General features: G+C 41.1%; 1 protein-coding gene across 1 annotated transcript in view; it reads left to right on the top strand.

Moving 5' to 3' along the window:
• LOC107381817 (protein kinase C-binding protein NELL1) overlaps window positions 1-26,197 on the top strand; it is a 517,506-nt gene extending 491,309 nt beyond the window's left edge. Inside the window, exons 18-20 of the mRNA XM_015953703.3 lie at window positions 14,056-14,232; window positions 14,817-15,041; window positions 18,842-26,197. Coding sequence (XP_015809189.3) covers window positions 14,056-14,232; window positions 14,817-15,041; window positions 18,842-18,892 — 453 coding nt within the window. The 3' untranslated portion in view covers window positions 18,893-26,197. The remainder of the gene's footprint in view (window positions 1-14,055; window positions 14,233-14,816; window positions 15,042-18,841) is intronic.
• The last annotated feature ends 1,800 nt before the right edge of the window (window positions 26,198-27,997 follow it).

Genomic DNA, 27,997 nt, shown 5'->3' with positions numbered 1-27,997 from the left:
ATCCATATTCCTTTAGTGTAATTGTTCTTCCACCAACAAATATAAACAAATTTACAATATTAACCCCTTCATATAATAATCCTTCATTCCCACGCTGTTATTTGGACAAAACCTTCTCTGACTGAAAGTAAAAGGTATTGTCTGTGTCAGAACTAGGAGGTGCCTATGCATCTTTTGCACAGTGGCAAAGCAAATTCCAGTAAGTATTGAGTTTTCCATTATCTTCATAGTCAGAATCTTTGTACATAAACTTCCTAAAACAAAATCTGAAATAAATCCTTGTTAAATGATTGTTTTTGTTCCCTAATATAACAATGTCATGTCAACTTTCTCCTCCCATCATGTGTTTTGATTTACTAAAACTTCTGCACTTCTTACTGTGTAACCGCTTATGTTAGAGTTTGAAGACCCTGAGCCTCTGCTGTCTAACTGAGAGGGACATTTCCTATTAGGGATGAGCGAGTACACCACTACCTGTATATGTATCTGTATCTGTTCAACCATCTAAATGATCTGTATCTGTATCTGTACTCGGAGTGGGCGTGGCCTAACCCAGAAGTGGGTGTAGTTTAACCGGAAGTGGGTGTGGTTTACATCAATACGTTATTTTAAGTCTGATCAGAAGTTGCTATGTGTATTGTTTGTTTGAAAACTATTTACAGAGCAGCCTCAGAGTTGAGATTAAATGTTTTTGATCACAATAGTAAAGAAACTATTATAGAACAAGTTTTTCAATTATATCAGAACATTAATATTTAAGTGCATGAATTAAGAGAGAGAGAGAAGAAAAGATCTTTTCTATAGCTCCTCTCATGATAAAAACCACAGGGCGCTTCACAAAAACAAAACATGTAAAATAGAAAAAATAATTTAGAAAAATGATTAAAATATATTTAAAATGAGCAAAAAATGGACAATTGTGATTAAAAATGTAAAGAAAGAGAGAGAGTGAATAGGAAAGAGGGAGTGGATCCTCCTCAGGAAGAGGAGAGAGAGAGAGAGAGAGAGAGAAAGGGGAAAAAGAACCCCGACTGGAGCGGAAGCAGTGACTGACGCAGCACGAGCCGTTTTCAGCTGTCAAGTGCACCACGTACGTTACGAAAAAAATAACTTGAAATAACTTTAAAAAGAAGCAAACTGAAGAAAACATAGGGAGAACTGAAGAAACGTGAACAGTGAAGCAAGCACAGAGAGATCCGTTACTGTCTGTGTGTGTGTGTGTGTGTGTGTGTGTGTGTGTGTGTGTGTGTGTGTGTGTGTGTGTGTGTGTGTGTGTGTGTGTGTGTGTGTGTGTGTGTGTGTGTGTGTGTGTGCGTGGATGAACCGGACGTGCACTGAGCTGTGAGCTCCCGCCTGCAGTTTTGTGTGTAGGGAGGGGCGGGCTCTCTATTTTACTGGCCAATCACCGAGCGTGAAGACAGTCAGTTACCCAATGAGGATTTTCCTTCAGCACGATTACAGATATTTACCAGTTTTACTCGTTCCATGCTCGTACTCGTCAAAAATGCTTTATCCGTACCGGATACTCGTCTGAAACGAATATCCGGCTCATCCCTATTTCCTATCTTATGGGCCTTTAAGTGGGAAAAAAAATCTCCCATCTGTGCTTTGATTAGAAAGAAAAACGACGCTTTGACTCATCCAGTTTAAAGCTGCAATGGCAAAATCAGAAAACAAATTAGCTTAAAACATTTTTTCATGCCTCTTAACAACATTCTAACATAGCATAGCTATAAATATGTTTGTCTGAAAACCTCAAAAGCAACTATTAGACCATCCAGTTGTCCGTGTTGTCGAACCGCCGCACTTTCGTACTTCCATGGGTCGTCCATTCATTACACACTCATGTATTCAACAACAGAACACCATTGGTGTGAGAGGTTCTCCCTCAATGTCAAAATCAGAAATTGAGAAACAGCCGGCTGCTACCACTTCAACTTTATGTAACCCTGGTCCCACAAAGCTATGGTAAAGGTAGAGTATACAGTACAATGAGACTGGGCCTAGGTTCGTAGTGCTATAGATAACGGTATCCGACACCCTCTAAAATTAGTTAATAAGGACCACCACACTGTATTTTACCCAAATTCAAATCTCTCACTGGGTATTTATTTATACAACACAGAAACAAATAAATTAAACACTTACTTTTATAAAATGAAATGAATTGAATTTAAATAAACAAACAAAACCACTGTAAAGGTGACGGCATGGGTTATAATAAAAGATTTTCAAAACAATATAGCTTTCTTAGGTGCCTAATGGTATTTCGGTTACAACCGTTCACACCTTTAATCGAAAATGAATTTCAACCTTTGTAAATACCTTTGATGACAAATACACACTTACTCAATTTAATCAAACTTGTAACAGTGGGCCCACACTCTCACACACACCTTTACCCTATCCAAACTACACCTATAGCACAGTGCTTGTTGCAGGCCTGATTCGAAGCTCGGGTGCGGTGAGGCCTAAAACTGATGGCCGCTCCACTCAAACGGAGCAATAAACAAAATACGTGCATGTTAGTTCCAGTTAGTACTCACGAGTCCAATGAGTCCGTTAGTGGGCAAATCAGAAACGGGCCGTTAGGAGCTTGTTCAACCGTAGCAATGACAAATCAGGGGCCAGAAAACAGCAGGGTCCATCCAGGCAGAAACCTCTCTCTCCCTCGACTTTCAGAGCATCCTTTAGCTTCTAAACATATTAAAATGTTTGAGCTACAATACCAAATGCTACCACATAACGATTTAGCATTGACATGGTATCACAGCACATAACGCGGTAAGCTACGCTAACTAACAAGCCGTTAATTTGTATCACATATCACGCCATTTTACAACTATAACGAATAGTTACAGTACAAATGTCAAGGCACACAGTCTCATTTACCTCTTGCAGATCACAAATAAGTCATATCAGGACCACGGGTAGTCGACCTCAATGATATACTTAGATGCAAACATCCACACCACGTTCGCATTGCCACATCTCTCTCATCGGACTTAATGTCTGTGTCCGCTCTGCCGATTCACACAAACTTTACTACTAGTCCCACCCCCATAACAGAGAAGAGTGACAATGACTGGCTCGTCAGCACAACAACCAATGGCAATACAACATTAAGATAACTGACAACTTAGGTTACACTCAAACATATTGCTTCTGCACAGTAAATGAACTCTAAATCATGAAAACCTTTTATTTCTTGGACTCTAACTGTAAATGAAATACATGGGTACCCAAGCATATGATTTTTAAACCTTTTATCAACTATTTATATTTTACCCCCCTTTTTATTATTATTATTTGTTTATAACTGTAAACTTTTCTTTTTCTTTATACTGCAAACCTGAATAATTGCAGACAGGGCTACATTTAGGACAAACTACCAGAGTCTCAAAAAGAAAAACACTATTTGAAGTGTAATGATAATAGAGGGTAAATTGCTTAAGAGCTATTTATTATTATTAGCACCACGTATGACCAAAGCTATGATACTCTATATAAATAGAATATCCCCTGCTTGGCCTTAGTATGATTAATTAAAAGATCCTAGGATTCTTTTAATTATTAAGGGATTGTACACACTTCGCTTTGATTCAAGAAACAGTCAGGTTTATAAACAAAGTAAGAATTTATTTTACAAATACTTAAGACTCGACAAATGGTTTAAACTATTGTTTACTGTGAGTGGAGGCTAACTAACATTGTCTGGAACCTATGTGTGAATGTTGCATTCAGAATCTCCGTTCTCAGAGCTGAATTCTTGATGGAAAGAATTTGGTTTGCAAATAAACTGTAAAGATGTTATTATCAGAACCACATTCAGATGTTATCTCACTGTGTCTACCTCACCCGTTCTGTAAGACCCCCGTTGGATCCGAGATGTCCCAGGGCCGACGACCCCACTGCAGGGCCGACGACCCCACTGCACCTGGCTCGTAGAAAAACCTTGATGCGCCCAAATCAGTCCTGGGATGTCTCCCTGGGTCACAACGATAGATGAAACCAAGCGTCTTAAACATAACTCTGAAGGAGTTTTGAGTCAGCTTTGTTCTACAGGAAACTATCTTGTTGTTTCAGCTTCGCAGGTGCGAAAAAGGTTTTGACAATGTGCTAAAATCCTTTTGGTTAAAGAGGGTTTCCCTCAGATGGCCGGTCTGGAGCTTTTCTCTACAACCCTCGACTGTTGCCCTGTTCGAACAGTTTTGTGTAAAGTTGAACTGAGGGAAAACCAGAGCTGGCTAGTTTTAATGGACTGATGTTATGATTGACTAACCAGCCACAGGTTGACGAGTTTGAAGACATTACCAAGCATCACATAGACAAACCCTCTGTGATGGAGACTCTGAATGTGGGCAAAAGGTTAACGTATGTGTCATGTGTTTACTTGTGAGTGCAAATGTTATGACCTTGTCAAATAAACATACTAAACATATCATTGAGCACAGATTAATGAAACATCTCATTATTTACCAGTTCAGTGGCCTAGTGGTAGAGTGTCCGCCCTGAGACTGGGATATCAGGGTTCGATTCCTGGTCGGGTCATACCAAAGACTTTGAAAAAATGGGACCCAATGCCTCCCTGCTTGGCAATCAGCATTAAGGGGTTGGATTGGGGGGTTAAACCACCAAATGGTTCCCGAGCGCGGCTGTGTCTGCAGCTCACCGCTCCCCCAGGGGATGGGTCAAATGCGGAGAACAAATTTCGCACACACATCAGTGTGTGTGACAACTAATGGGACTTTAACTTTTAACTTTAACTTTATAATTATAAATGGCAATATTTAATGATTATCTTTAATTATAAAATCTTCTTTTCTTTTTCCTCTTGGGATAACGGAATTTAAAAGAGTTCCTCTGTGATGGACCTTGGAGGAGAAAATGTTTATTGTTTATCATTTATTATCTCTGCAGTCCAGCTGGTGTGAGGAAGTAGGCTCTGATTACAGGGACTACATGCAGACTTCGAGTCTTCTGTGAGGGGAAAAGATTGTAGGATGTGTCATAGCCAGGGTAAGTTGACCTGGCTGTGCATTTGACCTGTGGGATCTCAAAATCAGGCCATTTTGTCATGTTACAGAAGTGACAGACAACAAAAGATGTTTGGACCTAGAAAGCAGCGACTGGTGTTTTCCGGTTTTGGCAGAAACATCTCATGGAAGATACCCGAGGGGAGGAGTGAGTGTTCCATGACGATGTTTGCGTTTAAATCCTAGCTTGTTTGGAAAGTTACTATAACAGCTTTAACGCGATTAGAAAAACCTGAACCCCAGAAAATAGTGCTAGTTGGTGCTAATTGGACATTTGGGTACATGGACATGGGGGTCCAAAGGTGGGCAACTTAGATTTACATGTTTTGATTTTTTTATTGGTGTCCATCTTTGGTTGCATTAATTTAGATTTGTTTTTGATACCAATGTTTTTTTACTTAAAGATCAAGTCACCCCCAAATCAACTGGTTTTTTTTCCTGATAAACTATATAAATGTGTGTCTAATTGTACTGCAGATACATGTAGTCAATAGTTTTGCACTTTAGTTAAAATAAAAATTTTCTGCCTAAAACTGTCCGTGTTGTGCTGTTGTCAGGTAAAAACTCTGCACTGCAGTTGAATTTAAATCTGCCATCTCTATTGGCTAAGAGGTACCCTAAAACATTAGCTGGTATGATATGATGTCACAATGTCATTGTGAGCCTGTGTGTGTGTGTGTATATATTTGTTAGCGGCTCCACCCTCTCGGTCTGCTAGGCAACAGCATTTGTTGATTTCTCAAACAGGAAGCGGGAGTGGAGTAATACTCTGGTAGGGGGTGACTTGCTCTTTAAACTATCTGTAAGATATTAAAAACACAAAATTCATTTGTCACTGTATTGATCTGTTAATGCCCAACTTGACCTAATATGCAAATGTCCATTGTAAAATGGAGGCAGCAAACTTTGCGACTGACTTTTTGTATTTCTCAAAACCTCTGGCCATGCAGCAGTTGTCAATTGTTATTGCTCTTTGAAAATAACTGATTCCTGGTGTTATTAATAACAACAATAATAACAGTTTTAGCTTCCTTGGTCTCACACTGAAAGCATCAGCAGCGTGGAACAACAGCAGAACGTGGCAGCTTCAAATAGAGTCCAATATAGTCTATGGAGATTTTCAAACCAGCCGCGATGCAGCAATTTCAGGTGCGTCCCAGAAGCGGCCTGTCATGGCGCTAAAGATAGGATCGGGTTCTATCTTTGCCATGAGCCAATGTGTCAACGTGCCAATTTCTGCAGTTAACATAGGTCTAGACAGGAAATCACACAGTTTCATTGTAAAATCCCCGATAATTTTCAAAATAAAATTACTGCAGCAATACAATTTCATAGCTTGCGTGTGACCCAACAGCTTATTTACTCAGCACCGTTCCAGAAGTGCAGCGGCGTGTTTGTCATGGCTTTAATCCTGGCAGTGGAGAGGAACATAATCTATAACAGGGGTTCCCAAATTGGGGGTCGGGACCCCCAAGGGGGATAAAATTACACACACAAAATTACAGGGGGTCCCCACAATTTTGTCCTTGCTGAGATTGTGAGGTTAGCGAGAATTTATTTGTAAAAATTACATTTATAAACTCCCAATAACACACCCTACAGTATAATCAGAACTCCATATATAATTTATAACTGTGTGTCTGTATAAAGATGGTAAATGATCACATTTAACGTGTGTACGCATGTAGGAGTTGGGGCTAGGGATCCTGGCTTGTCTTGGACATGAGCAAGGGGGTCCTCAAAAAAAGAAATTGGGAAGCCCTGATCTATAACATCAAACAGCAATATCAAATGTGATTTCCTTCTCTTTGGTTTAATGACAGATTGCATAAACAAACCATGATCTTTGAAGTGTCGAGGGATCTGTGATCTTGAGAGTCCAGCGAGGAAGCCGTTCTGCGGCCAAGACACTCTCGGTGTGTAATGGACCATGTTGAACCTCGCGAGTAAAACATTCCACCCCGCTTGATGCTTCCAGTGTGAAACAGTCTGGTTTCAGCCATACTCAATAATGTCTGACTGATTATGATCTTTTCTAACCTGTCCTGTCCTGGCAGTTGAAGCAGACAGAATGGTTGATCCGGGCGCCACAACATGCCAGAACAGTTTTACTCTAGAGTAAGAGGGATGTGGGATATTCCTCCTGTTGTGCTGTAGCCTTTATTGTGTTTGTGGCACTTTAGACTGCATTTACTTTACGCACCAGAGTGGACAGGCAGGAAGCAAAGAGACTGATTATGATCTTGATAGTATGGTTAGTCCCAAAACATCTAAAGATCTAATCTCATTATTTCCATTCACAATCTAAATCTACACCATAACTGATAAAATATTCTTGATTTAGCCAATATCTTGTAGAAAGTTATGAGATACTGACAAAAATCATGTGTAGTATTTCTGGTCCTCACACCAATTTATCATCTCGAGATATTTCTGAGAAATATTTGTGATGGCTTAATGGTCTTCTGTGCTGCACTGTAGCTGCAAGAAGCTCGGATATTGATCATATTTGTCTTTGAGTACAGGAGGCTCAGAGAGTGAGATATATATGAAACAAAAATTTGGAATAAATAGACAGCTGGGAGCTGTGATTTCAGTGATCCAGCTCATAAACTCCAAAATTTACAGTCACAGCATTTCAGCTGTTGTGTTACTTTTTTATGTTTTCAGAAATCTTACCTTGATGCATTTTAGTGGATTTATTACAGTGTTATTTCAAAGTGTTTAATGATATTTCATGTTTTACTAGCACACTAAATCTTGCCTATTTGAATCTGTTTTATATGGAGGATATGATGCTTCAGAACCATAAAAAATAGCCTTTGTTTGATATAAAACACTTAAAATGTGGTATTAACATGCATTATGTGTTTTTTTTATTTATTTTTTTTTTGTCAATTGCAGAAATGACAGGTATCATCTCAGAAACACATCTGGCACAAATATAACAGAACATAAAAAATTCTGGATCTATGCGCTGGATTCTGTACCTGTCTGGGTGTGTCAAAACCTCTAAACTTACTAGTTCTGCCAGTAGAATATCCACAAATGGCTGAAATTTAATCTGTGAAATGGTTTCCAGATTAAGCTTGCACCATAATTTCATGCAGCATGCTTTTGAATAAACATTTAGAATAATGGAAACGATTCCAAAAAAGACCAACATTTAGCTTTATGACTGTGCTGAAAAAGCAAATATTTGCCATAAAGTTTCTGTCATGAGAGTCATGAAGTCATAAAGCAGCTCCACTGTTGGTTTGGTTAAAACAACACTGTTGCATTTGCATGCAGAAAGGGCCTTTCTGCTGGCGATAAAATTAGCAGTCTGCTGTCATAAATGTACCCTGTTGGCACGTTACAATTGGCAGTACTTTCCCATCATGCCGAGGGCCGTAACTCCACAGACCAAGGCCACTGGAAATAGCACCACATAACTGAGCAGTTACCATAGCAGGACAATATGCATCAATAAAACAGTGGCTCTGCGCTGCCCTTTTAATGACATGCAGAGTGGTTTTATGGCTGTCATACATTCCCTAACAGCCTTTTTATGTAACATTTTTATATCTCTATAACAAAACCGTCCTGGGGCCAGACAGTGCTATCTGTGCTCAGTAAAATGGGTCATAACGTTTTCTCCAGGTACAGACAGAGCTGGCGTCACCGTAAGATTAAAGATCAGTCTGACTCGATCCCACCACAGCACTGCTACCAAACTCCTGTGACATTTTATTCTTACTGAGACTATAGTTTAGCTTTTTGAAAAAATTTAATTGCTGTAGCACTTTAAAACCTTAGTAAGCTTGGTAAGCTACCTTCTAAAATGATCCATATGTACCATCCATCAGGGAAAGCCAATAAATACTTAAAAGAAATATGCATCTGGGTCAACTCCAAACTGTAACCTCTTTTAAGATCGTCCCTAATGGTATAAAAACATCATGCAAAAATGTTAATTTATTTTGAGTAGTCGTAGCGCGACTGCATAGCAAGATCGCTAATAAACATTAGCATGTAAAGAAACTAACCTTGGAAGCATCCAATAATCAATAATGGATCAGGATAAAGGGATGTACACACATGCGTATATTTTCCAGAGACACCTATCTAACAGAAACATTTACAGTCAGTGGAGGACTGGGACGATGATTCAGGCTGGGGATTTGAATTCATTAGCAATCCACAGAAGACTGGGAAGTTGCTGCCGTTTCTCCGTTTGGAAGAGAGAACGTCAGTTAAGCAGCTGGGCCCCCTGCAAATGTTTCAGTGCTCCTGTTAAATTAGAAATATTTTTTTCTACTTTGTCACTTTTGTGTCGGTGATCAGCACGCTAAAGACTTTGTCTTTGGTGAATGTTAAAATGCTGCATGTGATGTCAGGTTTACTGACAAAACATATTTCTGATATTGTAACTTAAGTACTTGTTGGTTGTTTGATTTTAAAATTTCTTAGAAAATGTATCATATATAGCTCGTATCATAGCTAAAGCTCTCAGAAACAGGACAAAACTTTCACCAGTGTTCCCAGTTTAATTGGTCATGGAATCTCATTTTTTATCTCGTTCGATTTTTAATAATGTTGAGTTCAGGATGAATTCACAAAAGACAATCCCATCTAAATACTCAGCGTTGTTGCAGGTGTCTGGAAACCTTCTCTGTTTAGATTCTGTCAGGTAGCACGGGAAACGTGAGACACCTTTGGGAGGGATTTGTGAACAAATCAAATATGGAGACAATTTAGAAACTAATTTAGATCATTTGTGGATAAAGTAGAGTCCATAACAACGTGCTTGTTCCTTATTAGCACAAATGTTGCAGAAGCATCATATGTCCCACATGACCTGGCCACTTTCTGGATTTATTTCATCTATTGGCTCATAGGAACCAATTCACTATGAGTCCATAATACTTTGCCTATCTAAGGCCATTGTTTGTTTTTTATCAGAAAATAGTTTAATGTTCCTGTTATATCTAGAGGAAAAGTTTTATTTGTGGTAGAATGAAACAAAAGATGGATGGACCTACAGATAATTTTCTGCAAGAAGAGTTTAGCTGTGAATGTTGTAGTTTGGAAGCAGCTGAGACTACATTTGATGAACCCAATATACTTGTTTGTCTGCATTCTAACCCTTAAGCCAGGGGCACACAGAAGACCCGCGCCATGTTATTTTACAAAGAAGCCATTATAGTCACTGAGAGTGGCTACACGGGGAGCGCAACGCCACGCCCCGGAAGTGCCGAGGCGCTGAAGATGGGCGCCAGTTCTATTTCCGCTGTTACAGCATTGTGGAGTACTTTACAACAGACATTACGACGCAGAAAGGTTTTATGGCACAACTGCAGTACTATTGATCTTAAAATATTCTACTAAATAGCGTACGTACCCATTTTTGATGAATTTGTGTCTCACAAAACATGACAGCAAGTCTGGTCACGTAAAAACAAAAGAGTCCCTTTCCTCTTCCTGTTCTCAAGTCCCGCGTGATGTTGTGACTATTCCACAACTTTACAAGCATCACTCAGTGGTGCGACACTTCCTGTGAGACATTTTGACTTTCCAAAACCGCGGCACTTCCATGCCGCATCAGTCTTCTGTGTGGCTCAGGCTTTACACTTCCGTAAATGAGGTATTTTTAGCATCTGATAAGAATTCCTTCAGGTCACCTTTTTTTGTAGGTTTTCTGGACATGTCCCACTTATCCTGGGGCAGACCCAGAACTCCATCCATTCAGCCATTTCCTTTACCTGCTTGTCCATGCAGGGTCGTGGAGGTCTGGTGCCAGGGCTGGACTGGGACAAAAATTCAGCCCGGGCATTTTGACTGGAGACCGGCCCATCACCTGTTTTTTTTGGAAAAGACATTAAGCCTTATGCTGTTTCTGACACACACCAACGTACACTTTCTTATTGGTAGTATTTATGTATCAATCTAATAAACGTAAACCTACACCATCCTTCCTATCCTGGTATTCTAAAAAGTAGGGTTGGGGGTAACTGATTATTTTTAAAATGATTATTCTGACGATTATTTTATCGAATAGTCGACTATTCTAATGACTATTTAGATGATTAATCTAGCGATTACTTTTCTATTGCACAATTAATAAAAACCAAAAAATTCTCAAATAAATTCCTCCAAAAAATTGATAAGTTGTTACTGTAAGAGAATAAACATTACAGGCCTTCCATTTTGTATAACACTACTTTTATTGTGTTGCGGTTGGTTATGTTCTGGTGACGTGTAGAACTTGGGAGTGCAGGCTGCTGCCTGAGAGGTGGTTGGAGACGGAGTGTCTCCATGCTGCTTTGTTTTGTTCACTTATGTGCATGAGGCAAGTGGTGTTACGACCCTTCCTGGGGAGTCACGTGTTTCTCCTATTTTAACTGTAAATCCTTCTAGCTGTTATATTTATAACAAGAAACAGATATTCGGACAGAATATTTTCACGTTTATTCGAATATGATTGTGGAACACACCCAGCATCATAATACATGAAGTAATATTTATGCCAATTTAAGCCTTTATGGGTGACCAGGACTCTGTGTTTATGAATGTGGAAGACACCCAGCATCCTGTGATGGCACTAATAACATCAAGAGATAATAAATAAGGTAATATTTAGGTCAATTTAACCCTTTACACGTGACCAGGACACTGTAATCAATTTTTGGCAAGGGAAATGATCATTTGTTGCCATTTTTGAGGTGTTTATGAATGTGAAAGACACCGGCATCCTGTGATGGCACTAATAACATCAAGAGATAATAAATAAAGTAATATTTAGGTAAATGTAACCCTTTACAGGTGACCAGGACACTGTAATCAATTATTGGCAAGGGAAATTATCTTCTTTTTTTTTTTTTTTTTTTTTGTTGCCATTTTTGGGGTGTTTTTGATGACACAGTAGGCAGTATGAGTACAGTAACGTCAACAGATAATACATAAAACCCTTATTTGGTCAATTTTAGCCTCCATGAAAATCTTAGCGATTCAATCACTTTTTGGCAAGTAAAATGCCATTTTAGTTGTCTACAATTAAATCATCAATAAAGAATTTAAAGATATTTTGAGGCATTTCTTATAGGTAAACGGGAGGGTGTAGTCTATTTGGCAAGTGACAATCTTAATTTTATGTGCTGAAGTGCTTTTATCTTGTTACTTTTAAATAGAGCAACGTAATGTATAGATAGTAACCTACACAGTGTCATTAAAGCCAAAGCTTGATCATTTTAAATACTTTTTTTCAAGTAAAAATGTGCCCCAAACTAGTTAACTGTGGCTCCATGTCAAGTGGACTAAAGAAAGGAAGGGGGAAAAATTAAATCGCTGGAGAATTGTTTATTTCCATTTATACAACGTTTACATTCAATACAGGGTGCCATTTTACATTGTTTATTTATTTTTTTAGTATCAAGGCTGTAACATAAAGAAAGCCAGTTCTTACCACAAAGTTTGTGGCACAAACCATCTTTCAATCGCAAATATTGCAAAAAGGATTAATATATCCTCATTGTGAACGTTTAAGACAAATAGCAACACTTAAAACAACTTCCGAACTGGAAAAACTAATGTGGCAAGGTGCAGAAAGGAGTGCCCGGGCGGGTTTCGATCCCCAGACTCCCGGGTGAAAGTCACACGCTCTAACCAGTCAGCCAAAGGGACATCTCCTTAGCCAAGCAGCCAGGGCGCATAATCTATCGGGACATTGTGGATGCTCACACTGCCACATCTTCCTCCCTCTTTCCACAAGCACGTCCTCGTGCTCCCGCGCAGGGTGCCACAAACACTGCCACACTAATATCCGCGATAAACATCTGTTTAAGTCCCGGAAGAGGTTATCTTTGCTTTCTGAATGTCCATATTGCTAGATATGCTGAGTTTTAGGGCGAAATCCTGGGGAATTTTGTCTAGAAATGCAATTGCCTAACCGTGCGCGATCCCGCGGTGGCTAATCATTTTTTGGCAGCGAGTCAATTTATGGCACAACACCGGCTCGGGTTTCTCCTCCTCCTCCCTCTTTTCTTCTCCAACCTGTCGCTGGGCTGAGGCTCCATCACTTCCTAAATTGATTTTACTTGAACCTTCACTACCAAACAACTGTGAGATTTTAACACATGTGCCAGCATCAGCCTGAAGGGCCAGTTTCTTTTTTAGTCGAATTTTCTCCGCTTCTCCTTTCCGTTTTTTGTTCTCCATTTTGTTAAGCTCGTCTGTCTGTTTACTGAGATTCACAAACAACTGGCGGGTGCATCAGACCTCTGGCTATTGGTCCAGCCCAGAGTGTATTATTACCAATTGGCCAATCCACCAACTTTTACGAGGCGTCGCGTGGGGCGGCGCAGGCAAGTTGTCCGCAACAACTAGAGGCCAGGAAAAAAAAAAAAAAAAAAAAAAAACAGACACCGGCCCATAAAAGATGAAAGGGTCGGCCCAGCGGGCAGTTGCCCGCTATGCCCTATGGTCAGTCCAGCACTGTCTGGTGCCTATATCCAGTAGTCTTTGGGCAAACACATGGGGTTCACCCTGGACAGGTTGCCAGACCATCACAGGGCAACACAGAGACACACAGGACAAACAACCATGCATACTTACACGCACAACTGAGGACAGTTTTAGAGAGACCAATAAACATGATATCCCTATTTTTGAACTGTGTGAGGAAGCCGGAGTACCCAGAGAACCCACACGTGCACAGGGAGAACATGCAAACTCCATGCAGAAAGACCCCAGGCCGGGATTTCAACCTGGCACCAACTTGGTGAAAGGCAACAGTGATAACCACTGCTCCACTGTGCAGCCCAACCCAGAATTCATTGCAGGCATTTGTAGTCACCCACCTTATATAGACACATCCCATAGTTACTTTTCTCGTGGTTGTGTAAGTAAACATGACTTTTCAATAGTTGTTGAGTCTGAAGTTATGTATTTGATTTTTGAGGGCAGAAGTACAGCAGTGCAGATGATCAATGATAATCCATTATTCATCATTTGTTTTTCTGTTGTGACTGTTGTTGTTTAGGATGGACAGACATACTGCAGGAGAAGACCCTGTGACTGCAAAGACGCCAGTGAGGACCTGTTCTGCTGTCCTAGCTGTGACAACAGGCCCAGCAGTCAGTGTCTGGACCAGAGTGGACGTACACTTTACCACAGTGGAGCGACTTGGCTGTACGGCTGCCAGCAGTGCCGCTGCATGGTCTGTACATTCACACAGCATACGTTCAGTGGATGTCAAATAGTTGCCCCTGGGGTACAATATCCTGCATCTTTTAGATGTTTCCCTGCTCCAACACATCCGGTTTGAATCAACGGACAATAAAGAGCGTTCTACAGAAGTTGAGATCATGCTGAGCAAGTAATTTAACCACTGTGTGTTGCAGCAGGAAAAAAACAAAACATACAGGATGGCGTTCCTCAGGGACCAGGATTGGACAGCAGGGCAGTAGGAGGAAAGTCTCACATATTCACTTAGATCAGAAGTGTTTTATTAGCACAGCTAAATGCCATTCATTAGAATCAGATCCTCAAATGTGTGAACATCTTAGAAAAAAGAAACAAAAAAACTGAATCTTTTTGTGAAGATAAAGCTCAGAGCTGAGACGTCTAATTCGTCCCTTTGATCTGCTGCTCAGCTGCATGTGATGGCTGAGATAATTACCAACTCTGAAATGTAAGATGTGACAACACATCAGCATGTGAGCTGTTACAGCATCCACTCTGAAAACCCAGCAGCTTTTCCCTCATTTTTATACTTTTCCTCACCGGTCTGTGTCTCTGCAGGAGGGGGAGGTGGACTGCTGGCCTCTAGTCTGTCCCACATTGACGTGCGAGTACACGGCAGTTGCAGAGGGTGAGTGTTGCCCGCGCTGCATCTCAGACCCCTGCCTGGCCGACAACCTGTCCTATGACATTCGGCAGACGTGCAAAGACCCCACAGGTGTCACTCGCCTCAGTGGGGACACATGGCACATGCCCAAGTCTCCCTGCACCACCTGCAAGTGTAAGGTATGTCTGAGCTAAAACTAGCAGCAAGTTGTCTTTTCACACATGAACCCAGTTATTACCTTAAGCATCAATTCATGTAAAGTTTAGTATGTGACAGTATTTTTCCTGTTTTAGGAGTTGTTTTGGGGTGTATGCCATCTAGTTCTGGTATCAAGAATCAGGGAAAGACCCCACAGTCTATTTTTATTTGGCCTGCAAGATCAAATATCAAATATATAATAAAACTGGCCCACCTGCCCATTTGGCCGCAAAGACTACAAATCCCATAGTGCTTTGCGGCATTAGTGCGTCAGTCGAAGCGCCCCCTCCTTTGTGTTTCCAGGTCTGTGCTGCCAGTATAGAGCTCTAGACGTCACGTAACTCTCAGAGAGTAGACGCCATGTTGGCAGGTAACAAAGGTAAACAAAATGAACGGGATCGGCTTGGATTTTACTCCGTTGGAGTTTACTTCACACTTTAAAACCGAAGAAATCATTTTATATAGTCATAAATTAAATAGATTAATCATCTCCGACCCTTACCGTGCCCCTGGGATACTTTTTAAAAATGTCAGAAGCTGTCGGAGCGGACCTGGCCAGGGAACGCCTTAGATTTCCCCAGAGAAGCTGGGCCAAGTGGCTGGGGAGAGGGAAGTCTGGGCCTCTCAACTTAGGCTACTGTCCCCGCGACCCGACTCCGGATAAGCGGATGAAAATGGATGGATGGATGGACAAGTAACATAGATTTACATGTAAGAAGTTTAAATAGAGTGCTGTGCTGTTTGAATGTATAAACTGAACGCCAAGAGAAATCACTAGTTTGATTTTTTTCCGTGAATAAATAAAGATGTCAGGCAGGAGCGTCTCAGGATCTGTATGAGATCTGACTCGGTGAGACAGATAATAGCAATCCAAAGTGCTTTTTATGTGTGATCTGACAATTGATCAACCATTGCTTAAAAATTATATACAGTTTAGCCGGTTAGTTGCTGCGGCGTTCTGGATCTTGGGGAATCCTGTAGATGGCTCATCCCTTATGGCATCCGCGTCTGTTCTGGCATCCTGGGGCACAACAGGAATCTACCATATTTCCCATTTGATTGAGTTTTCTGACAATAACAAATAGCCCAGCTGCGGGCTTCTGCCTGCCAAGATGGCGCCGTTTCGATTTGAACTGTTCCATGCCGGGAGAAGTGACGTCAACTCCCGGAGTTCTATGGGCCGGCGTCTGCAGCGTTACCTCCTGGCTTTTTGACATTTTTGAAGACATAAAGCCTATATATTTTTTAACCCTCCCACTGTCTTTATGGGTGGCCCCGCAAGGAAAGTGAGGTGGTGCTCACTCCTCACCCCTGCCACGTGGACCCAAGGGATAAACCATCAACCCTGCTCAATGGTCAACTTTCCTCGCGGGGTCACAACCATTAGGACAGTGGGAGGGTTAAAGAACCCTCAATCAGGTGTCAGTTCTGTTTAAATGGATCAAAAATGTTGTTTTCTGATGTGAAATCAGTCCAGCACATATCAGCCTCAGGTAATTGTTTTTGAGTTGCAAAAAAGGGGAAACAGACCTTAATCACTGGTTTTTTTTTTTTTTTTTTTTTGCAACTCGTTGCCTCTCTAAATCACTTCCACTAAACGGGAGAGTGCAAAATAAGCCAAAATAAAACATAGCTACAATGAAAACTTCACAGCTTGAATTGAACTATAATTATCCTTTAAATTTAGAAATCATTATCTCAGCTTGATCCTATTCAGTCCACTTTTATTAAATTTGTGTTAGCTGTTTTTCAGGGGAAGGCAACAATTAATCACTCGCTGTTTGCAATTTTAAAAAAAGCTTTAATCAAAGACAGATTTCAAAAGAAACAATACATTGTTGTGTCGTCTATAACCACAGACCTATCCACATGTTTAATTCTACAGATGGATGCAGTGTGAACACTCAAAACCTCCCATGCTGGTTTTTGGAAAAGTTGCAAACAACTTCAAAGTAACCACCAGAGAAGACCTTTTGTGCTCGTTTGGATACAAAAATGTCAGAATTCAAAATAGAAATGAAACACAAGGGAACACGTTGTGCTTTCACACATTTAAAATGTTTCATTTTAATATTCTTATTACAGACTTTCCTTCTAATTCTGACACAGCACAAAGTGTTCAATATTTGATCTCCAATGCACTGGAGTCTTTTCTTTGGTGCCAAGTCTGTGATTCAAAGCATCTTTTGCAGACAAAACATCAGTGGCTTTCCTTCCATTTACAACATAGAATAAGCTACAGCCATGCCCAGTTTATCTGCCAGATTTGTAAACCTATGCCTTGTTCTTTTCCCTGGTTAGGGCCTCATTAAAAGCTACAGAGACTCTCCCTTTGCCCCTAAACTCTAGCAGCAGGCTGCAGATTTTCACAATCATTGCAAACATACTGTTCAAACGTCGAGTTTCTACTTCACACAAAATTACCTGTGAAATATCGTGGCAACATGAGTGTCCGCCCTGAAACTGCTAAATCATGGGTTCAAATCCACGGTTGGGTCACACCAAAGACTTGGGTCATACAAAATAAAGAGAGTGCAACGTTATTTGTCTTTTATTTTCTTTTTGCTGATCTGAAAAATGATCCGATCCGTGTTTGAAAAACGTAATACGATCTGAACAGGGTTTCCTGCAGCGCTCCTCCGTGAGAGCGGGGGTGGGGGGTTGCACATGTTCTGCTGCTGTTTCTCACCAGAATTAGCTAATGGAGGGCTCAAGTGTCATTGTGCCATTCGTGTCACGGACACGGTAGGGTCGGGGAGGGGGCAGTGCATGACGCTTAGCCTGGCGGGTGGCCAAGCAAAGCCTGGCGGGCCACCAGGCTTATAAAGCGCTGGGGGAAACCCTGGTCCAATATTCTAGACTCAAAGTGCCCTAATCAGCTAATAAATCCAGGACACCTGCAAAGGAATCCTGAGCCTTTAGATGGTCTCTCAGTCTAAGTTGAATTACTGAAATAAATCTAGACTTTTATTTTTATTTGAGGTCACTTTTTTTTGAGGCACTTGTTGCCATGAAGTAACGGAGTAAGGTTCTGCTCCAAATGTCGTCCTCGTCCGCCCGTACTCAGTAGAACAGACTTTCTGCTGTACTTGCCGAGAATGTTCTCTGCAAGTACGCAGAAATGTACTAGTGTACTTTGGTATTGAGAAATGGCCATTGTGTTTGCTTATGAAAAGTGTACTTGATGTAAACTCTTCTTCTGCTACACCTCCTGCAGCCCTATTATTTTCCCTTTAGCAACACCTCCTGGTCAGGACAGGTACCACAGGACCTGTAGTCCATGTTATTCAGACCACAAACATGCCACGTTGACTCCATGGATGTCGAAACCACTGTTTGATAATAAGAATGTCTGGGCAACTTTGGCATTGTTTTCTCAATGCTGAAACTCTCACCCATGACACAACAGTTTGGAAGTACTAAAGTTTTTTGGAAACATAAAGTGTCAGCTGTAAAGACATTTCAGCACATTATAAGAGTTTCATAACTCTTGAGGCTTTGTTCATGTCTGGTGTGAACAGGTTTAATAACTTCACTGACAGAACTGGCAGGTTTTACTGTTCAGCTGTTAGAGAATTTGTCCTTGAGCTGCAGAAAAAAAGGTTTAACCTCAGGAGTCAGCTCAAGAAGAGATTATTATTATTACAAGTATCACAGGCGGCATGGTTGAGCCCTACTTCTCAATGCACTTTGGATTATAATTGGATTGTAATCATGTTTATTGAGTTGCACCACTAACGTATCTGATGTCTCTGTCTTCTTGTCACGCTGCATCTTGAAGAACGGGAACGTTTGCTGCTCAGTGGATCTTGACTGCCTTCAGAACAACTAAAACTTCTCTCCTCCCTTCACAACGGGACAGTCACAGTCCCTCCACCGTCAGACAAATTTTCCTCCTGGATCCATAAGACCAACTCTCTCTCACACACACACACACACACACACACACACACACACACACACACACACGCACACACACACACACACACACACACACACACACACACACACACACACACACACACACGTGCATGGCAGTGTGTGCACAGAAAACACGCAACGGACAGACTTGGGTGTTGAAGCTGTGCTTTTTATGCCATAACTCAAATGATGAACGTTGAGAAAGTGTGTGAGTGTTTTTGTGACTCAGAAGGAGGCTGAGATCACCGTTACTCTCGCCACAGTCACTGTGTGTTGTATACGTGTTTGATTTTAGTTCACTTAAAGTCTTGAGGTTAGGGTTAACCCTTTGTAGTGTCTCTGAGCAGAAAGCAAACAGCTGATCACATGTCGAGGTGCTTTATTCGTCTGAAAATAGGCTCACAGCTGCTTGGTTATCTAACGAAACAGTTACAGCAGTGGGAACAAAACAGAATGCCATCACATCAAATGATTTTTTATTGAATTAAACTGGAATGTAAAGATTGTTACCTTCATTTTCCAGTCCAGCACTGACCTCTCCCGTTAGTGGCATCATACATATTTTAGGGACCTTTTCTTTACCCTTTTCACAGCTGCAGTACCTTGCATTGGGGTTTTCTTCACGTGGTTTTAATATATCAACATTGAATATGCCTTCAGTGTGGTTATCAAAAGCAACTTTGGACAATATTTTTGCCGTCTTTTGTTTTTAGCTGCTGCTGACGGTAATCGTTAAAGCTGAGGCTTCTGTTTTCGGTATTTCATCCAAATATTCTACATCCTGTAAAGTCAACATGTTCACGAATAGCACAGCTCCTCTTTAGCACCAGAAAATGTATACATTTATAAACCTGAATCCTGAGAATACAAACGTTTACATCTTTAAATGTAGGTTTTATGCAGGAAAAGCTGTGCCGACACAAACCCTGAACCCTAAAGGAATGACATTCTTCACAGTGTTCAGGCTCTTAACCGGGGATCACCTCTCCCTGGCCATTATCACTTCTGTCTCCAACAATGTCCCTCAGCGTCACTCTCTCTGCTGTGAATACGACCACAAGATGCTTAACAACTACAGTCACATTATCAGAAAGCAATGCACAAGCGGTTCTCGCAGGTCAGAACAAGCACCGGCCCAAGCTGTTGATCAAATCCACCCAGCTGGTGATGGCCTGGACTTCTCCCTCATCTCCCGGGGCTCTTCTGCTCAGCACCATATGGAATACAGAATGGCACAGGGACAGAAATAGAAAAACAAAATGGAAAAAAGGCAAAGACATGGGATAATTAAAGCCATGCCACACAGTCGTGGATTTGAGTATGCCAGGAGGTCACTGAGTGTTGAGTCTGTTTACAGACAGCCAGGCTTAATAAGGCAGGACAGCCGGGTGCTTCTCCTGCTACAGTTCACGGCTCTGACACTGTTCTGCTCTCCTGCTTCATTTCTCTACTCCACACCTCGCTCTGGTTGTCTTAAAAGTGTAAATGTTCTCTCATGAGTGTCACTGTTGTTGCACTGTGTCAGTTTCCCCCTCCCACATAAAAAGCCAGACAAAATGTGGAATAATGTCTGACATTTTCTTGTTACATGCACTGAACAGTATGTGTTGTTGTGTTCCTGAAACAATGACATGGTGGCAGCAGAATTTTCATAAGTCATATTTAAAGGTGCAATTTGTAAGAATGACATCCTGTGGTCAAATGTGGTTACTGAAGTCCATTTTTTAAGCAAAAACTTACTCCTGTTCTGTGGATTTCATGGCTGCTGTCAGTACAGATCAACGCCAGAAGATCCTAGATGACAAGTAAAGACAAGTCATACACCGTAATTTGATAAGTAGATGAATAGTTTGTCATATCTGGTGTTAATTCTCTTGGGTGTTTTATGGTATGGAGCATTTAGGGCACTTATTATGGTAGTCTATCTCTGGCATTACAGGAAGTGTTGCTTGCTGCTGTTGTAGTTCTAAACAACCCATTAAAGGAAGTAAAACGCCACGATCGACTCATTGTTCACTTCACACGTTCATTTCACTGTAATATCAAGTTGTTGTTGTTGTTGTTGTTGGTCTAATTCATTCTAGTCTGCTTCACCTGACATTAGAGTAAAACAAAAACATTGCAGTGGCTTCTTAGGGGGTACAAGAAACAACTTCTGGGTCGCTCCTGCTGACTGGCTTAGACTCTTTAAACATCTCTGGACATTTTTGCCTGCTGGTGTGTAATTACAAGTGCCGGTGATGCTGCATTCGCTCGCTGCAGATTTGGCAACCTCACAAATACACAGTAACCACATTCTGCTCTCGTTTTTATTTTTTAAAGGATAAAAACTGACATCTTCATGTCCAAAGTCAAAGAACCTCGTTTAATATAGAAAAACTGACAACCCCCCTGTGGGCTCAGAATAAAATCTGCTACAAGGTAACACTCCTTCCAACATAATTGAGAGATTTGACTGTTTGCTGTTATTCCATCCATCCATCCATTTCATCCGCTTATCCGGAGTCGGGTCGAGGGGGCAGTAGCCTAAGGCGAGAGGCCCAGACTTCCCTCTCCTCAGCCACTTGGGCCAGCTCCTCCGGGGGAATCCCAAGGCGTTCCCTGGCCAGGTGAGAGACATAGTCCCTCCACCGTGTCCTGGGTCTACCTTTTGGTCTCCTCCCGGTTGGACGTGCCTGGAAAACCTCACCAGGGAGGCGTCCAGGAGGCATCCTGACCAGATGCCCGAGCCACCTCAACTGGCTCCTCTCGATGTGGAGGAGCAGCGGGTCTACTCCGAGCCCCTCCCGAATGACCGAGCTTCTCACCCTATCTCTCAGGGAGAGCCCAGCCACTCTTCGGAGAAAACTCATTTCGGCCGCTTGCATCCATGATCTCGTTCTTTCGGTCACTACCCAAAACTCATGACCATAGGTGAGGGTAAGAACGTAGATCGACCGGTAAATCGAGAGCTTCGCCATCTGACTCAGCTCTCTGTTCACCACGACAGACCGGTACAACGCCCACATCACTGCAGACGTGGCACCAATCCGCCTATCGATCTCACGCTCCAGTTTTCCCTCACTCGTGAACAAGACCCCGAGATACTTAAACTCCTCCACTTGGGGCAGGACCTCATCCCTTACCTGGAGAAGCCATTCTTCCCTTTTCCTAATCAAGACCATGGTCTCAGATTTTGAGGAGCTGATCCTCATCCCAGCTGCTTCACACTCGGCTGCGAACCGCTCCAGCGAAAGTTGAAGATCACGTTCTGATGAAGCCAACAGGACCACATCATCTGCAAAAAGCAGAGACCTGATCCTCAGGCCACCAAAACGGATGCCCTCCACACCTTGGCTGTGCCCACAAATCCTGTCCATAAAGGTTATGAACAGAATCAGTGACAAAGGGCAGCCTTGGCGGAGTCCAACTGTCACTGGGAACGAACCCGACTTACTGCCGGCAATGCGGACTGAGCTCTGACACCGGTCATACAGGGACCTAACAGCCCGTATCATAGGGCCTGGTACCCCATACTCCCAGAGTACCCCCCACAGGGTCCCCCGAGGGATGCGGTCAAACGCCTTCTCCAAATCCACATAACACATGTAGTTGGCTGGGCAAATTCCCACGCACCCTCCAGGATACCCCTAAGGGTATAGAGCTGGTCCAGTGTTCCACGGCCAGGACGAAAACCACATTGCTCCTCCAGAATCTGTTTCAACAATCTGTTATTTTACTGTAAAATTCTCACATATTGCACCTTTAATTTAATATAAAAAACTGATACCCTAGTTAAGTTAAACCATTCTATTAATCAAGTTGTGTGTGTGTTTTTTTAGCTCGTTCCAACTCAACATTTTCTTGCTTTTATAGCGACAGGTTTTATTCTGCTTTAGAGGAAAAATTGTGATGGTGCAGAACAAAGCAAAGATAATTTCCTCAAGATAATTCTCAAAGAAAATTACACAAAACATAAAATCTTTTACCACAGTTGAGAAAAAGTATCTGGATCTAATTAGTCACTATTCCAAATATACAACATCTACAAAAAGCTTCTTGTTTAAGCAAAAATGAAGATATTTTTATTGAAGATGTTGTTTAGGCACCTGAATCAGCAGCATCCAGTGAGTGTACGGAAGCAACCTGAACTCAGGTGCAACCGCTCAGTGTGTACGTCAGTGTGAAGGGTCACGGTTTGTTATGGGTATTGTACAACAAGACGTTTCTTCTTTAAAATTAAAATAACAGTGTCAAGCAGATCGTGGGTCTGACCTTAAATATGATAAAAAAAATGTATGTGTCTGGTGTTAAAAGTCTTTACCAAAAAACGTAGACAACTGCTTGTGAGTCCTACCTCCCATCTCTGCTGTGGCTACGAGCAGATTGAATGTAAATAAACGTGTAGATGGAAGGAATGCTCAGCTGAGACTTGTGAATAGATCATGTACTTCATATGTCTGCTAACTATGGACAGAGTTAAGACAAAACAAAAACATGTACCATTACACCCCTGATCTGAACATTAAAACACACATAATCACACGTTAGGTGATTTTAGTCCATGCTGGAGGAATTCTACTAGAGCTGGGAAGTAAAACAAAAATTTTACTTTACCAGCATCAATTTTACCAGCATGGGTTGCTGATGTGACAGACCTGTGGAGTCTGCATCATGGCTAGTCATGTAGAATCACCTGACTCGACCCCATTCAGTCCGTATGTGACAAAAAGGGGGAATAAAACAGGAAATGGAGGAAGATTCAAATGTTTAAGCATCAGACTGCCAGAAGCTCGTCTCTCTTAGTCACTCGCTACTCGTGGGCTGTATGGCTGCTTGTCGTTCATGGCTTAGCTTCCTGCCACTTGCGGTAGCTCTCTGCTTAGTGCCCGAGCCATGGCGCTCTGCAGTTAATGGCTGGCAGCCATGACAGATGATCAGCGGGCTACAAGCGGCAGTGGTAGATTTGTTTGAAGAGAATCTTGTTCCAAAAAATTGCTTCATCAATCATTTGGTAACATCATGGATTCAGCACAGGTGATGTGATGAAAACAAAAGTCCAGAAAGACTGTAGCAACAAGTCAAGGTAACGCATCCTCCTCCACCTTTAGTACAACCACTCTTTCTAGAGAACCCGACTGGCTGACAAATGAAATTGGACAATGTACACATGATGCAGCTCGTGGTAATGTCAAGATTTAGGATATGAGACTATCAGAATTATTTTGTGTCTGCAGGAATTTATTTTTGTTGTTTTACTTTTCTACTTGTTGAGTTTCTTGGTTTTTCAATCTTAACAACTAAAAGTAGTTAGTACTCAGATGGAAGTTTTTAAAGTAGTAAGTAAAAGTAATCGCGTTTAACTGATCTAATAATACCATCAATAAAAGTGGCTGGCTGCTGCAGCCCTATCTACTGGACAGCTTTTGTTTTTTCACATACATGTAGTTATTGTCCATTCATTGTTATCGAGCTGACCTCAAAATACCGTGATTTTGATTTTAGGCCATATCGCCCAGCCCTAATTTCTACTACTGTGCATCATATTTGTTCTGCACTTTCATGATGAAATGTAACGGCTACAGCTCTCTCTCTCTCTCTCTCTCTCTCTCTCTCTCTCTCTCTCTCTCTCTCTCTCTCTCTCTCTCTCTCTCTCTCTCTCTCTCTCTCTCTCTCTCTCTCTCTCTCTCTAAGCTAGGATCTCATATGGCTTTGGCTATTGGTGATGAGTTTAGACAACTGCCACTAAACTGGAACTGACAGTTTTCTTGTGGCTTTTAAGTCAAACATCTGAATTTGTTGACGGTTTTTCTCACCATTTGGTTGCCAACCCTTCCTCTATATGAAATTTCTTGCAGTTTCCACCTCAAACAATAAAGAATTCCAGGTGAGTCCAGGATGCCAGCAGTGACTCAGACTATTTGAAGAAGAAAAATATAATCTTTTCAAGGTGTTCAGCTTTCCTGCAATACAAGTGTGATGCCTTTCAACTCAGTCCAGTCATTAGAGCACCAGCACAGATGTGCTCCTTTGTGAGTGCCATTTACAATTTGTCACCAGTGGTCACAGCCCAATGAAATACTGGCCCCAATTCAGACATAAACAACATAAAATGTGTGTTTCGCTTCATAGTTTTGCAGAAGAAACACTTTTTGGGTTTAATTCTTTAACTAACACGATTGAAGCCTGCAGAATGTTGTTTCCATCACCACCACCTTTCTCTTGGCTCATATTTCATTATGTTTTAACACTTTTTTATGCATATCACACACAAAAACAACAAAAAGCAATTGAAAGTAAATATTTGTACAAAAGTTAATGTGAACTGAAGGTTTTGAAGTTGCTCTGTTGATCAATTTGATATAAAATGTGACTACTGCACAACACTACTTGCAAGTGTGTGTGTAAATGTTTTACATACTGACAATATGAAGAAATTATACAGTTTTTTTAAATAAGCCTTGTGTTTATGGATAATGTTTTAATTTTAGTGGATTACTTTTCTTTCTGTGTATAAGTTCAATATTGCTGTAAATATTGTGTAAATGGAAGGGAACTGTAAAGAAAATAAGATAATGTGAATAATTCTCACTAGCACAGCTTCTTAGGATCTGAGTGGCATAAATCGAATAAGAAAGAAGCAACATTTCTATTATTTTTACTATTTCTTTATTTTTGTATTCTTGCCTTAACCCTTTTAGTATCTACCATGGTTTATTTTCAATGTTTTAAGAATTTATTTATGTGTGTATCTCTGATTATGGTCACTTGTTAAAGTTTAACACAAAAATAATTTGAAAATGAGGAAAATTCTGTTTCTGACGTCTGTGCCAAGTTTGCTAGCTACGTTGCATTAACATAGCTTTTATTAAAAATTCCCAACGTGTTTACGTGATCTGAACCGAAACATGACATCACAAACACATGTAAAGAAAAACTGCTGTAGAAAAAGAAATGTTTTTATTATCATTGTTTCAGTTCCTGTTTAAAAATGTTCCTGAATTTTTTTGAAAAGCAAAAGAAAACAATCATCGTTTCAGATCTCCCACCTTCTTCTGATGTGCTGTTTTTTCTGTAAGGATCACGACAAAGATCTACTCATTTTCCAAATTAGAGTGGCCAGTGTACTTTCACTCAAAAGGGTTTCGTGTCATTTGAAGACTGTGTCGTGATAAGACTTTGCTGTGAAAAAATTCTTCAGTTAATAAATATTTCAGTTGTTTATCACTTTTCTTGATTTTGGTGTGGTGATGATTGACACTTCTCAGCAGTTCTTTTTGCAGCAGCCCCATAGACATCAAAATAAAAATTGCTGTTTGGTGCAATAATGATGCATGATGACCAATAATATGTCCCCGTGCCTTCCAGTGGACTCATTAGGTCCATAGTTCCAACACTTTGCTACAAATCTACTTTCAAGCCCAGGAAGTGTATAAAAGTCAGCCTGATAATAAGGCTAAATACTTCATCTTGATTATTTTCAGGGGTGTTCTTCTGACATTGGTGGATGTAATAATTTTGTTTCAGATACATAATGAATATCAAAACGTATTGTGAATCAAAGATCTTAAAAATAAAGATTTAAAAGGTCCTTCACTTATATTTTTAATAGGAAAGGAGCACCAGTAGCTCAGGTGACGGGTGAGTCCATGAATGTTAAGTGACAGTGTGACGTAGATCTGTCAGGATTTTCAAATCCTAGAGTGTAAAGATCTATTTTCTATCAGAAGCTAAAGCAGGAGATCAGTGTAGGAGGCCATCGTCATGTTTAGCCTGTATGAAAAACTCAATTCAATTCAAGTTTATTTATATAGCGCCAAATCATGACAAGAGACGTTTCAAGGCACCTCACATGGTAAACATTCCAATTCAGGTCAGTTCATTAAGCCAGTTAGAAAAAAAATTTCCTTTATAAGGAACCCAGCAAAATTGCATCAAGTCACTGACTAGTGTCAGTTACTTTACAGCAATCCTCATGCAAAGCAAGCATTTAGCAACAGTGGAGAGGAAAACTCCCTTTTAACAGGAAGAAACCTCCAGAGGATCCTGGCTCAGTATAAACAGCCATCCTCCACGACTCACTGGGGATCGAGAAGACAGAGCAGGCACACACATACAACATATATACCAAGTATGTAGTGTTTGTATGGCTACATTGTGATTTCTTTGTAATTATTTTATTTAGTAAGAGATAAACTTTATGGTGACTGATCATCTTCAAAAATAATAAGTAAAAAAAAAGGTTTGTCAGTGAAGAACCTCTTTAATAAAAGGTCAAAAATTGTGAGGTTTATACATACAAAAATAAGACAAACTTAAAAGATTTCAGTTTCTAAATTTATGTTCAAGACTTTAATAAAGTGATGTGTGAAAGAACATTTTGGTCAGCTTGCTTCTCACACCAAACCCTTTCTCGGGACTCTTGGTGTGACCTTTGACCCAGCTCTTACCCTGGATTCTCATGTCAGTTCTCTTGTTTGCTCTTCCTTCTTCCATCTCAGGAACATTGCTAAGCTGAGTCCCATTCTGTCTCGCTCTGAACTTGAGACTGTTCTCCACACCTTCATCTCCTCACGCTTAGACTACTGCAACTCTCTTTTCACGTGTCTGAGCAGAACCTCCCTGAACTGTCTACAGGTGGTTGAAAATGCCTGTGCTCGGCTTCTGACCAAGTCCTCCAAACACACCCACATCACCCCGCTTCTCCTCCAGCTTCACTGGCTGCCAGTCAACTTCAGGGTTCATTTCAAGATCCTGGTTCTGGTCTATAGGGCCTTACATGGACAAGCACCATCTTTTGTTGGTGATCTTCTTAGTCCCTACACCCCCAGCAGGTCCCTGAGGTCCAGTGATCAATGCCTACTGGTTGTGCAGCGCACCAGGCTAAATACCAAAGGTGACAGATCATTTGCTGCTGTGGCCCCCAGACTCTGGAACTCTCTCCCCCTGAGCCTGAGATCAGTGGACTCAGTGGTCTCCTTCAAAAAGCAGCTGAAGACTTACTTGTTCAAGCTGGCTTTTGTATGACCTTCTTCAC

The sequence above is a fragment of the Nothobranchius furzeri genome, chromosome 9 (assembly GCF_043380555.1).
Source record: "Nothobranchius furzeri strain GRZ-AD chromosome 9, NfurGRZ-RIMD1, whole genome shotgun sequence".
Classification (NCBI taxonomy): domain Eukaryota; kingdom Metazoa; phylum Chordata; class Actinopteri; order Cyprinodontiformes; family Nothobranchiidae; genus Nothobranchius; species Nothobranchius furzeri.
The sequence above is the reverse complement of the archived record's forward strand: the minus strand, read 5'-3'. Positions and strand labels throughout refer to the sequence as shown.